Genomic DNA, 14,023 nt, shown 5'->3' on the forward strand with positions numbered 1-14,023 from the left:
AAAGTGAAATACATTTTCTGAGGTTTCTGTCTAATCATGCTCTCATATTCAGTTATAACAATCAGAGACTCATAACACAAACAAACAGCACTATAAATCAGAACACCAAGAACAAAGGGAATTTTATCCGCATTTTATCTTGTTTGATTTCAAAAAGATTTGACAGACGTGTTTGTTTATGAAAAATAAATAAATAAAAAGACTCTGCTATTGTGAGGGACAATCATTTGTGTTATCCCACTGGTTTCCTCTGATGCTGAGCCTGTGACGCACAAAAATCGCTTCCATTTCCACCAAAAGAACTTATCAGAGCATAAATACACCCATGGCTTCCTTCCTGCCAAAATCCCAACCTGTTTCCGAGCTGGAGAAGAATTGCAGGAAAAGTGGAACAACACCACCAACAAGGAAAACCCTCATTTCAGCTAAACTGCAAAGATTGTGCAACAGATGTGTCAACATGTAAATGAATGAGAAGGAGTAACCTCTTTGTAAAGGGTCAACACTGTCAGGAGCCATTTTTAAATAAAAAGATGCATATTACCATAAAGCTTGCATAGAGCAAAGAATTCTGATCTGCTTTTGCTCTTTCACCATGTGCACAAATAACTATCAATGCAGCCAGGAGTCTTTATTATATTCATAAAATGCTTTCCTTTTTCTCTCTCCCTCTGACTCTGTTTTTTTTTCTTTTCTTTGAAGAATGTCGTGGACGCTGGGGAGCCGCTGTCCGGGGAGCTGGATCTGCGAGTTTGATTACACCCGGCACTCTTAATTAAAGTTACACAGGTCTGAGTCAAAGGCTTTTTGACTGGTGTTGGTTTTTAAAGACATCTCGTCACGCCTCGCTAAGCATTGCTGTAATTTGCAGCCACTCCAATGTGTCCCAAAAAAAAAAGAAGAAAAAAAAAGAGAAAGAAAAAAAATGGCCTCGGCTTACTCCCTCTCCGGCTTAAGACCGCACAGCCAATTTAAGCTCAGTACTTTTCAGAAACCAGCCTGCAAACATCAATCAAGGGCGCCTGAGAGGCCTGTTAAAGATTGGCAGGGTTGAGATTCAAGAGGCAACCCTGAATTCTGATGATTTTATATACCTGACAGGCAAAAAATATATATTTCAGAAATTAGGATGTATAATGGCAAATTTGGGAACATAAATGATGCAATAAAACGCACTCTGAGTGAAAATATTCCTGCACAGTGATGGATGGAGTGGAATTAAAAGCTGTTTAAACGGAAGAATAAACTCAAAAGCTCAGTAGAGGGAGCAATTACCTCTCACTATTCTTTATGAGGAACCAGCTGTTTATAATGATGGTTACTTCAGCCCTATTAGGACTCACTTTTATTGTATTAAATATTCAGGAAAACAAAGCAGAATTAAAGAGTTTTGCTGAAAGAAACTGCTCTTTCAGGGTTTCAGTAGAAGGAAACGCTATGCATTATGTATTTACCTGGTGGTGCTACCATTCTCTGCCATTTTTGGAACAGACATGTCTTCAGACAGTCCCGGGGACTGAGGTTGTAGGTCTTGTGCCTCGACATGAGCTCCTGCATGGGCTCCAAAATGACGCACAACTGCAGACACAGCGAGACAAAGCAGAAGCTCAGTGAAAGCAGAGAACAGAATCGCCAATTTTTCTCAGTATTTAAAATTCTCCACTCTTTTTTTTTTTTTTTACTGCTGATGCTGCTCCTGTCATGATGAACCAAAACCAGAATAAGTTGAGTTTGTTGCTCAATTAATCACTCGCTCACCGACGTCTAAGTGATTAATTAGGAAGTAAACTTATTGTTATAGACACTTCAGCAAAATAGCTTCAACGTTTTATATCAAACTGCTTCTGGATAGACCAAAGATAAACTTCAGATTTATTTATACCTTTCCTCCCATTTTGACATTTACAAACACAGAATTTATTATAATTTATCAGAATATAATGAGAGAGATCAACAGTGAAGTGAAGTGAAAACATTGCATGGTTTTCAACTTTTTTTTTGCAAAGAAAACAATGTTGCAGCACTTATATATTTATTTTATGGTTGTAACGTGACAAGATGTGAAAGTTTAAGCGGTAAGAATACCTCTGTTTATAGGTCACTCTGTTTATATAGTGACCCCCAGGCTTATTGATATCCTTCTTACAGATGCGACAAAAATATTAAAATAAGTGTAATTTGTACTTCAGTAGAATAATCTCACACAGAAAATTTTGGAAAAGTCCAACCTTTAAATTTATGACATCTATTAATCAATCAATTCAATCAATCTATATTTACACAGCACTTTATGCACCCAGAGAGACCAAATGTAAAGCGCTCGATATGTTCACAGAATAAAACATGACCCACAAAACAAGAACATACATAATTTAACAGACAAGGAGAGAACTAAAAAAAAAAGAAAGAAAGGACCTTGATAAAAACAACTAAGAATTTCTGATCAAATACAATTAAGTTAAAAACAGAAGGAACTTAAAATAACTTAAATTGTCTGCTGTCCTTACAAAAGGGGAAAATTGTTCCACAGTTTGGGAGCAACAGAAAAATATCTACCTAATAATTAAGATTACAGTAATAATGTTTTTGTCATTTACACTCTAGTAGTTTTTAAAACTAATCAGAGGATATTTAATTCACAATCCTTGATTTCTGTTTTCCTGAGTGATAAATGTGATACTCTTCAAAATGGGAAAGACAAGTGATCATGTTATTTAAGTGATCTCACTTAAATAGAACATGCTATTTAAGTGAGCCAGAGTGTGTTGGGAAGTAGATACAGAAAAATATGTTCATCTAAACTTGCCCGTATAATAAAAAGTTTAAAACAACTGGAATGTTGGCAAACAAGGCTGGATGAGGACTCATATTTATCTTGCCATCAGATGCAGCAAGGACAATGAAAAAGGAGATAAAAATAACCTCCACAACTCCCTGTTAGAAAACTGCAGCAAACAGCCACCATGTCTCCATAACAACTATTTATTTTAAAGCTTTAGTACACATCTTTAGCGACAGGGCCGATATCTGTGGAGGCCACTGTATTCATCAACACACATTTCTGTCTTTAGAACAGAAACCACAGAGAACAGCCTGTCCCTCCCACCCTGTGCCTCATAACGTCCCCGCATTTAAACAGCACGAGTAAAATATTCATTCTGAAGAGAACCGTAAATCTCTGGCGACCAGCTTTGAGAGGAATCAGGGGTCAGCCTGTCATCTTAAATACATCAGGATCAGCTTATCCATAGGACATCTGGACAACATTACAAGTCAGTTACACCGCTGTGTTTGGCAGCTGGAATCATCCAGATATGTGTTGGACAAGTCAGTAAAGAGGCTCAGAGGATTTGATCATACTCCAGGTAGATTCCCAGCTTACCTGTTTAAATAAGCAGAGGGTATATTAACATCAAAGGTGGTATTGTATGCTTTTAATTTATAAAACAGTTTTCATCTTAAAGTAACATCATAAAGGTCACCTGGTGAAATTGCAAAGCATGTAGCATCAGTTTCTGTCTTTCCTTCCTCTCTTTCTCAGCATCAACAGGAGGAGCGAATGATCGTTTTGCTGAAATGGCTTCAAACAACCAACATTTATGTTCCGTATTATTGGAAAGAAGCTGCAAATGTTTTAGGGAGGGGGATCTTTGTGGGTGGATGTGCTCACCAAACGTTTGACTTCAAATCTGTATCCTATTATCTGTAAATGTTGGCTATGCAGAGTTTTTCCATTACAGTGTCTATTACCACAAATGTTTAAGTTCTCTTGGTGTTTCTGTGGTCTATTAGGAGGATCTAAACAGCTACAAATGACTCAAACAAGCAAATTTGTAAAAAAAAAAATTCTCTGTCAAAAGCAGGTTTGCAGTGTTTTTATTATAAAAGTAAAAACACTAATGCTCTCAACCCTCCACTGTCATGAGTTATACATCATCATAATTTCTTCCTCATTGTTATTTGTGGATAATTATGTGGTTACACTGGAAAACACATTGCTTAAGGACATCTACTACAACTATTGTTCATTTCAGAATTGCATCCAACTCTTCCATACTAGAAATATGGACTTGTTGATGGGTGACTCAAGATTTTTCCCATTTAAGTTCAATTGTTTTTCAGACTAATAAGAGTTTTGGTTCTTTTTCTGGCTGCTTGTACTGTTTAAGCACAAAAACTCACTCTGACTTTATAGCAGATATTTTTAGCGTTAATGGTCAGCCAGGATTTGACGCAGTCTAAGCTGTCAAACAAAGAATAAGGGGGTAAAAAGAGAAAAGCCTAAAACCGAACCCTGGCTAATCCCAGAAGTGATGGGAACAGCTGAAGAGGAAAACTGCCCAACATGAACTGAGAAGCTCCAGTTAGGTATGACCTAAATCATGAAAAGACTGCGATGCCTATAAACTGCTGTAAATGAGACTACAGGTTACTAAAAAGACGTTTGTGTATTGTTGTGTATTAATGCCAAATTGATGGGGAAGCCTGGCAAGACTGATTGAAACAACTCTAGACAATAAGAAACAAAAAAATACAAATATTTTTACATAGTTTATCTTTTTCATACCTATTCAGACCTGATTAATACTTAAATTAAATTCTCAACTTTTCCACACTTCCCAGGGCTGATTGACTTGGCCAGTGCAGTTTCCTAACATCGGAGTGTTAACTACTCCAATGTGTCCACATAGTTGCTGTCTCCTAATCAGATTGTAATATAAGGTCGAAATTGCTGCAGTGACGGTAGGCGTGGGTTTACCAAGTTGCTCAAGGGCACTCTCATAGTCATTATGGAAAGAAAAGGAGACTGTTAATCATCCGTTGCATGCTCAAATGATCTCATCTGACCTTCAGCATCCCACCACTCCTACTTTTCTGATGTCACTCCTAATCAGCGGGTTGTTTCCTTCTTGAAATGGTCTGTACAGTGAAATAAAAAGAAACCTTTACAGGAGACATGTATTAAGTACAATCCACCCACAGCTATTTGTAAAGCAGTGTTGGAGGCTTTCATGCAACCTGCGTTGCAACATTAAGAGTCCAAGCAGAAATGATGAATGTTCTACAGTTGTTAAAACAGTCGATCTAACAGCGGCGAAGTCAGCTGCTTAAGTCAAATTACCCTACATGAACACGGCAATGTTTGCTCCTTTTTCCTCAGCTGGTATGTTGGTTCTGTTTGGATGCTACACCACTAGAGGAAAAGTGAGCATCCCTGTGGCAGACTAATCCAGTGTTCTCCTCTGATGGTTCCCTCCTGACACAGTAATATCCCTCCCCGGCTCAGCCAACAAGCCCTGGCTCTCTGCCTGAAAACAAGGGCTATTTTCAGGCTGAATAGTAGGAAGCCAGCAGCTCCAATACATGGAAAGGCTTAAACACTACAAATGAAAAAAAAAAAAAAGATGTGTGTGTGTTTGCGTGTGTGTGTTTGCGTGTGCGCGCGCGAGTTTGAGAGGGAGAGAAGGCAAGTTGATGCCCCTTTAGCCAGGAAGCCGTCACTCTCTCTTGGAAGGATTGATAAATGCTGGGAAAGGCCAGCATTTATTACTAGTTTAATGTGAAGAAAAGGAATATTTTACATTGACAACCTCAGATAAGGATGACGAAAAACATAATTTGTGGAATGTGAGACTAAACTATACAGTGGTGGTTTAAAAACTGAAGAGTCTGACCTCAAGACGGATCTAAAGCAATGCAAAAAAAATAAAGTTAATTGTATTATTTTAGTCTATTTTTTTTTATAGATATTCTTCTAACTTCAACTCAGTGGAGATTAATCTAGGCTTTAGATGTATTGTTCAGGATCCTCCATGATAACAGAATGAAAACAATATTTAAAATAGAGTTAAAAGTTTATTCTAAGAAAGATTGCTAGTTCTGAATTCATCAGACAGGGATTTCTGTGGCATATATGAGGCATCTTGAGTCACACTGAGACAGTTTAGACACCTTAACCTCACCCATTAAATACAAGTTTTCAGCACTCCAGGCATAAACACCATTTTGTTTCTTGAGTGCTGACCGTGTGAATCACCAAAATAAAGGAGCAGAAAGAAAACCTTCAGTTTGTAATTAAAGAAGCTTGAATTACGCATTCTCCCATTTAGCCGTGCTGGAGTTGCCTTCTGTATAGAATTTTTTTGTTGTTATAGAACAGCAGCAACAAAAAAAAAAGGAAGAAAATAAAACCCATCCTGCTCCCTCGCTCCTTCTCTGTGTGTTTTTCTTCACTCGGCTATAATAAGCTGCGAAGGTGCCGTACTCTGATTCGCGCCATTTCACAATTATGAGTCTCAACAGGGAGCGTTCATTAATGTTATGCTAATTTTCTGTATCCAATTAATTCTTTCCTCTCCCCGTTTCTCTCCTCTTGTTCTCCCGTTTGGAAATTGTACCTGTCAGTCAACTATGGTGTTGGAAAAACACAAACAAAACCCGCTGAAATCATCACTAATGCATTCAGCAAGCTTATATCCTACATTACTACATGTTAAAATGCAGAGAAAAGTATGCATATTTATAAAGTAAAGTTAAACAATATTATTTCTTTATATGTACACAATCAAGTGTGAAAAAACCCAGGGGTAATAAAGCTTTAACCTTTAATTGGAGTAGAAAACTGACAAAAATTTTTTTACATTTAAGCTAAAAAAGCAGGTGAGAAGAGAACAAAAAAAATAACACGTGCATTCAAACCTGCAAATGCAAAATTTCCGAATAAAAATTATGACTTGACTTCAGAGCATGTAATGTTTTCTGACAAGAAGCATATTACAAATAAAGAAGCATGAACATTCTGCACAATACAAACAACGCCATGCTGTCTAGACATGCTACTTAATTAGAAATTATGAGCAACATCATTTTTCTATGTATGGATATCAGATAACAATAGCTTCTCGCATGCATCAGGAGTGACAGAAACTAAATCAAGAGCAGAATGACATTCTGAGATACAGCCTCCCCAAAACACACACACAGAAATTCATACACAAGGTACTTACCCTGAGGTAGTTGAGGGTGAAGTTGGTCAAGCCCATGCGCGTGATGTTTTTGGACAGTTGTTCCAGCACCTGAGGGTCTTGCGCCTAAAATCAGGAGCACATAAATAAAATAAGGAGATTTATGTATATTTTAGCCCATTTTATATTCTGCTGGACAATAGTTAGGTTCATTAGTATCTATTTGACGTATTTGATTTTCATTTATCTTCACACTCTTGCAAATTTGACAGCTGATCAGTTAAATTGTTTGAATTTTCACAATTCCTAGAAGCATTTGCTGTTGATTTTTTTTTTACTCGAATTGAAATTGCTGAGTGTGGGTTTGTCAGGCCACAGTTTCAGAGTGCATTGAATAAATAATGACAAGATACAGAAAGATGAAGCCCAAAGAACAGAAAAAATAAAAAGCACTGGTTTTAAGCCTTTTGCTTTGTACTTTTATGAAGAACACATAAAGTATAACAAGATGGTTAATTTGCATGAAGCACAAAATAATTAAGAAAACAACAACAACAAAAAACTAATAAATAAATCTTAGAACTCCAGCAATTATATTGAATGTTTTGGAGAAAAAGGAATATTTTTTAAGAAAGGAAGTTTCCTTTCTTAAAAAAGTAAAAAAAAAAAAAAAATGTTGGCAATTATAGGGATAAATCTAAAGGCTTCTTTTTCCCTAAACTTGTTTGCTCCACAGATAAACATTCACATCATAAAGAGCTGGAGGTATTGACAGACCAAAACACAGCCCAGACTAAGCAGAAGCAGCGCGCACACTTGGATTCAGTGCCTCATGAAAAATGCATAATTCTATCTCCAGTCGCATCTCTGTGTGGGGAAAGTCATGAGGGAAGCAGGGGAGTCCTTTTGTACCGTCAGCAGACCAGCATGAATGATAGCAGGATTGAAATAGTGTGCATTATTTGACAGCTGGCAGGATCACAGTCTGAATTACTTTACTCATCAAGCAGAATTAGGATGAATGTACTGTATACATATTTTTTTTGGCATCACCGGCACAGCGATGCATCAACTATTTAGAAGAAAGTTGAGGAAATACTGACACGTGTGGATGAGAAGAGACGGAGGCGATCAGCTCAGGAAACTCAGCAAACAATGGGAGTAAAAACCAGATCAGATCAGGTCAATTATGAAGTTTAAAATGAAGACAATAAACTGTATATACATTAAATCTAAGAGGAGACAAAAAGGAATGTGTAAATGTGTCTATAAACAGTCCTTATAGAAAACTATAGAAGCTTAAAACAAATAGTTATGTCTTGTCCTTCGATGTAGTGAGGAAAAAGCATATTAAAACAGATGTTTAAGATGTAATGCAGTCACATTTAACTCTTAGTGCTTCTTGGTGGAGGCAATATAACAAGCTTTGTTTTTGTTGCCTTCTGTTTGTGCCTGCGCCATAATCCAGCATGTTTTCAATGGGAATTTCATTTTAAAGAAAGTACTATTACAGCAACCATGACAATTGGTAACACATTCATTACTTTATTTGCAAAACAAAAAAGGTATTTTAAATGCACACATTGACAGCAATTCAGTAAAAGTTTAAGATAAACACATAAAAATATGAGAAAGCAAATTTTTACAACCTGTAACAGACTATCATTTTACTGTTACATTGTTTCAATGAAACACTTCTGCATCTCTTAGAACCAAATTTTAAATTTAGATACAAGTGCAACAAACAGGGGCTTGTTCATGGATCCTGTTAAGTTTTATTTTTCTATTGCCAGAACAAGAAGCTTTGCAAATTTGATGTTTGAAAAATAGAGATCTGACTTATTTTAGTTAGTTGATTATGTGTTGTAAATTTGTACTTTTCCACCTCAAAATAATTAAGTTGATTAATAAGATGCACCTTTTAAAAATGATTTACTGATTATGAAATTTATTTAAAAGTAATTTTACAATTTGTGCTGGGAATATAATCATAGTCCCACACTGTAACTCCATTTAATCATATTTAGAAATGTATTGATATTTACTGAGGCTTCCATCAAACCAACAATGGAAAAAATAGTAAAAATAATTTTGATAATACAACCAGTTATGTTCTTTTTTTTAATCATTAACCTGGATTAATCTTTAGCACGATGAATCCAAATTTGTATCATGATAAAAAAAAATGTTCACAATAACAATAAATTATATGACAAATGATCGCTCGATGCTACACCCTCACTTATGTGGCCAGTCTAATCTGGTCAATTCTTCATCAAATTCAAAAGTTCCACAAAGAATAAAACATTTTTCAGCTTCATATGAGGTCTGGTAAAATATTAAAAAACTACGCTCCAACCCTCGCTTTGAAAAGTGGGTTCTTCCAAAGCAGCTAGAGTTCTACAAGAATCTGAAGTTTCAACTTCGATGTTCTGACTCCCATGTGTCTGTATGTGCTTTCATTAGTTCAGGCAGTGATCAAAAGAATGTACTTACACTCAAACACAAATCACAGAAGACCTGGCCAGGACCCACAACAGCCCACAATATCCCACTCTCCAGGAATTAGCGTGAATACCCAGAGGGGCCAATTTATTGGTGAGTGAAATTCATAAGAAGTTTCAGGCAAAAAGCAAGACTGGATCTTGAACCTTTAAACCCACATTATAAAAGAGAAAAGGATCCTATGGTCGTTTCAAAGCAAACTAAAGAAGCTACATGTGGAAAAATGTAATGATGAGATGGGAAACTTGTGATTTAAATTTAAAAATCGTTGCTTACACTTGAAATGTCTTATTTGACTCAGTACCTGTTAAATTTTCTCTTTTAAACTAATAAAGTGAATAAAAAATATTGGTGAATATATACATACAGTGAAAGCAAGACTGTATTGGAAGCTGATGCTTCCTGTCTGTGTAAAGATCAAGTCAGCTATGGTCAAAGTTGACCTTTTTCCAAGAATAGCGCTAAATTCATGGAGCAGAAAAAATTTTTCTGTGTCTCTCCACATGAAACTGCATCCCCAGTGAACTATATTACTACCTGAATAATTGACAAGTCATGTTAAAGCAGAAAGCAAATATGCAAGCATTACCCTACCTCTTCAGCTAGCTGCTCTGTATTTAAACATTGTCAGAAGGAGTAAAACGTTTAATAAAGACTGGAATCAGACACAGTGGGGGATCTGATTCCAGTCAGATCCCCCAATAACTTGGCTAAGTTATTGGTGTTAACTTAGCCAAGTTAACACCAATATAAAGAAATTTATGATGGAGAATTTGTACAATATGGCTGTTTCAACACACAGAAAAAAGTCAGCAAAATATCCAGAAAGAAATCTTTAAATAAGGGCTAAAAGCTGATTTGCATTTAATCAAGTAAGTACTTAATAAGCATTGTTAATAAGCATTTTTAAAGTTCAGTTCAGAAACTCAGTAGTACACATGTGAAACTAACGGTTTCATAAGAGGTACTGACAGTTTCACATAGTATTATTATACGGCCCAGTGTAAATATTGTTTTTAGACAATCTGTAAAGTTAAAAGATCAATGACTATTGATAATTTCACTATCCACATAAGCCAGCTTCAGTCATAGTGCTTCACTTTAGCGCCCCCTGTGGTCTAAAGGAGAATTACAAAGATAAGTCTCAAAAAAGAATTTTTTTTCCTTGCCTTTCAGTCCTGAGTAAAGGCAGTGTGGCATATGGCAGACAAAAATAAAATAAAATAAATAAATAAAGCTTTGCTTGTCTTCAAACCTAAACAAAACAAAAGTGTAACCTGAAAACTCCCCAAATTTTCTTCTCTTATCCTTCAGAGTTTCTATACAGGCTATTGTGAACTTAAATGATCGCACACAAAAAAAGTTTCAATCAAAGGTAATTTCATCTGTATCATCTTCAGTAAAATGTACAATACAAATTGTACAAATACTCTCTTTTGATGTACGCTTTACAGTATATTTCATCGTTTTTTGGCCACATGAAAAATTATGCTTTTTGTTTCACAGTGAAGCTGTGCATAAAGAGTATATCAAAATATAAAGTCTGAACAGAAACCACCTTATCCCAGGTCATAAAGCAGAGAGACATCAGCTTAAGCATTTGACTCTTTTAAACTCCCTCTTTTTGCACCAAAAACAAATCTGAGTGTTTTTTGTTTAATTCATTAGAATTATTTTTCTTTCATGTAGACTTAAAACACTTGAGAAACTGAAAACATTGGCCTCTGAATTCACTTTATGTGTCTAATCCTTTGCTGCAGCAAACCTAACATTAATCTGAGCACGTTCTAATCAGACAGACATGCTAAGAGTTCAGGTAATGTTACCCTTGAAAGATTTCAGTGATAATTTTGATATAAAAGTGACCTTGGTGCTTCTTCATTAATGAGACTAGCATGTAAAATTGTCAGTTTTTTTGTAAAGCTGCTGTGGATTTCTAAAATATTATGAGCAACTATTGGTCCTTGAATCACATAAAAGAACCTGGAGGCTAGTGGGAACATATGCATAGTTTTACTTTGTTTATTTTATTTTTAGTGCAGCATCATATGGTTTCATCTTTTCTATACTCTATGCGTCACAGACTGAGTAATCCATTCAGTGGAATTAAGAACTGAATATATATGTAACCTTTTACTGTATTATATTTTTCTCAGACAAAGGTCTTATTTTTCCTTTTCAGTTTTTCATGCAAACATAAATTCTTTCATATTCCTTTGTTGGCATATCCTCACAAAAGGCTTTTAAATACGTCTCTGCACTGTGCACCGACAATCTCTATTAGTCAAAAAGTCAACCAAAGCAGACATGCAGTGCTGTGGAGAACGAATTTAAATATCAAACAGAGACAATCAGAGTAAATACAAAACTGAGTTTCATAGAGTGACCTAATTAAGAGAAAAATGTTTTCCAAACCAGCCTGTCCAACGTCGTTCTAAATTATGAATTAACTGGGATTAGCAAATTTCTTTTAGTCAATTTCAGTACCTATCTTGTGAATACTGCCAGACTTGAACAATCAGGAAATCTCTTAAAAAGAAAAAGATCCCCAAAATAAACACATCGTTCCCTGTTCCAAAGAAATTCAAGAATTGGTCAGAAACAAAGTCAATCATGTCTTCAAAGGGTTACAAAGCCATTTCCAAGGCTTTGTGTGGCTCCCACTGCGGTTCCAAGGAACCGCAGTGGGAGCCACACATGGAGAAAGTTATCATAAGGACACATCCAAAGGAAAACCACTGCTGATCAAGAACTTCCATCTTGCATTTTCCACAAAGGTATGTTAATAATCACACACAGCTTTAAAATAATCTGTGATTGAAAAAGACCAAAGTATGCGATTTTTAAATGTGTGTGCCCCCTTACATCTGGTGTGAAACTAACAGCATTAAAGAAGAACACATAAAACAGGGTGTAAAACATGTCAAGCATGATGGTGGTAGTGTGATGATCTGGGAACACTTTGCTATGCCAGGAGCCAAATGACTTGATGCGATTAATAAAAATCCCAGAACATCCTGAAAAAGAATGTCATCAGTTTGGTACCCTAAGCTCGGACATTATCACAGTTTTCTGGCCTGATGTGTTAATTCAGATTTTTTTTAGTCTTAAATCGTCTCTAAATATGGCAACAAAACCAGTAAGTTGGCAACAGTGCAGTAACTATTGTTACTCGGATGTGATCTGGCGCCAGGTTTGTCAGTCAGTCCTCTCTCACAGCAGAGCAGACCTTTGTGGAAGTAGAGGAGATCAGTGGAAAAGCTCTGTGTCACTGGTCTCCCAAAAATTTATGAAACTGAGGCTAATTTATTGAAGCAGCTTTACAGCGATGCAAAACAACACCAAGTCTACATTTGACACAAAAGAACAAAATCCTAATTTTGGAGAGACCTGTTTAAAGCTTAAACTTAAATCCAAGAGAGGCACTGTCACTAACTTCAACTGGCCTCTCATGCACTAAACTCCTTGATGTTGCTGTATTAAAATTGTTCTGTAAGGAGCAGTGGAACAAAACTCATCTATAGAAATGTAAGATTTTGCCAGTTACCAGAAACTCTTGAAGGAAGTTGTTGATCCCAAATGTGGCACAGCCAGTTACAGTATTAGATTCATGGGGGAAATTAATTTTCTCCACAAAGTGCCAGTGCACTTTTCCAAAATAGGTCCCAATTATTAAACTGCATTTTACTAATTTAGCTTTCTCTGATAGTATTATTTTCTTGTTGATATGAAACATTTAAGTTTGGGAAATGTTTTTCACACTACTGTTTGTGTGTCTGTTGTGCGTTAGCTGTGTCAGACTTACGTGCATGGCCAGGATGCTGCGCGGGATGAGCTCCCGGTACTGCCGGATGGTAAAGTGCCACGTCTTGATCCTCATCAGATCATCGAAGGCGAACTCCAGTATCAACCGACCCTCTGTGCAAACCTGGAGAAAGATCCCATATTTACTGTTACCTCACATTTGTCCTCATTCTTATGTTTCCTTGACTAACTGGTAGGCAACTGTCAGATCACAGGAAAAAAAAATATGTTAAAGTTTATTGTTCTAGTAGGATTTCTCTAAAAATGCTGGAATTGTTTTGTCTCAATTCTGGAATTTTCTAAAGGACTTTTCAAGCTATTATGATCCCAATATTTACTCTGTCCTTGAGCCCCTAAAATGCAAAAATAAAATGTAATCTGCAGAGGGGTGTGTTTACACCAGAGACAAAAGAACGTCAGGTCAGAGAGAGTTGCCAATTAGGAGGAGACGGAGAGAGCCAGAGAAGGGGAAACTGAGAGGGGAAAAAACATTATTTCGCCCCTTTAGCCGAATCCAGCTCTTGCCGGGGCTCTTGCGCTTCCCCGTATTTCGTTGCTGTGACAACCAGGCAAGAGATGGGAGAGAGAGAGAGAAATGGAGAGACAGACAGAGTGTGGGGGGTGGGGGGGAATCAGCTGATTAGTTGGCATGGCAACAGCAAAGATGTAATCCCACCAGACACACTCTAATCAATGCCCCCAGCGCAGATGGTCTCCTGAGGATCAACAAGAAAGAGGCTAGCGGCCAT

At 36.6% G+C, this 14,023-nt stretch overlaps 1 protein-coding gene across 5 annotated transcripts in view; it reads right to left on the reverse strand.

Annotated features, from left to right (window-relative positions):
- ldb2a (LIM domain binding 2a) overlaps positions 1-14,023 on the reverse strand; it is a 98,845-nt gene that overhangs the window by 12,743 nt on the left and 72,079 nt on the right. For all 5 annotated transcript variants that reach the window (XM_008421093.2, XM_008421092.2, XM_008421090.2 and 2 more), the window contains exons 4-6: positions 13,276-13,398; positions 7,008-7,091; positions 1,455-1,578 (exon numbers count right to left, since the gene is read on the reverse strand). In XM_008421093.2, coding sequence (XP_008419315.1) covers positions 1,455-1,578; positions 7,008-7,091; positions 13,276-13,398 — 331 coding nt within the window. The remainder of the gene's footprint in view (positions 1-1,454; positions 1,579-7,007; positions 7,092-13,275; positions 13,399-14,023) is intronic.

This window comes from Poecilia reticulata, linkage group LG10 (genome assembly GCF_000633615.1).
Source record: "Poecilia reticulata strain Guanapo linkage group LG10, Guppy_female_1.0+MT, whole genome shotgun sequence".
NCBI lineage: Eukaryota > Metazoa > Chordata > Actinopteri > Cyprinodontiformes > Poeciliidae > Poecilia > Poecilia reticulata.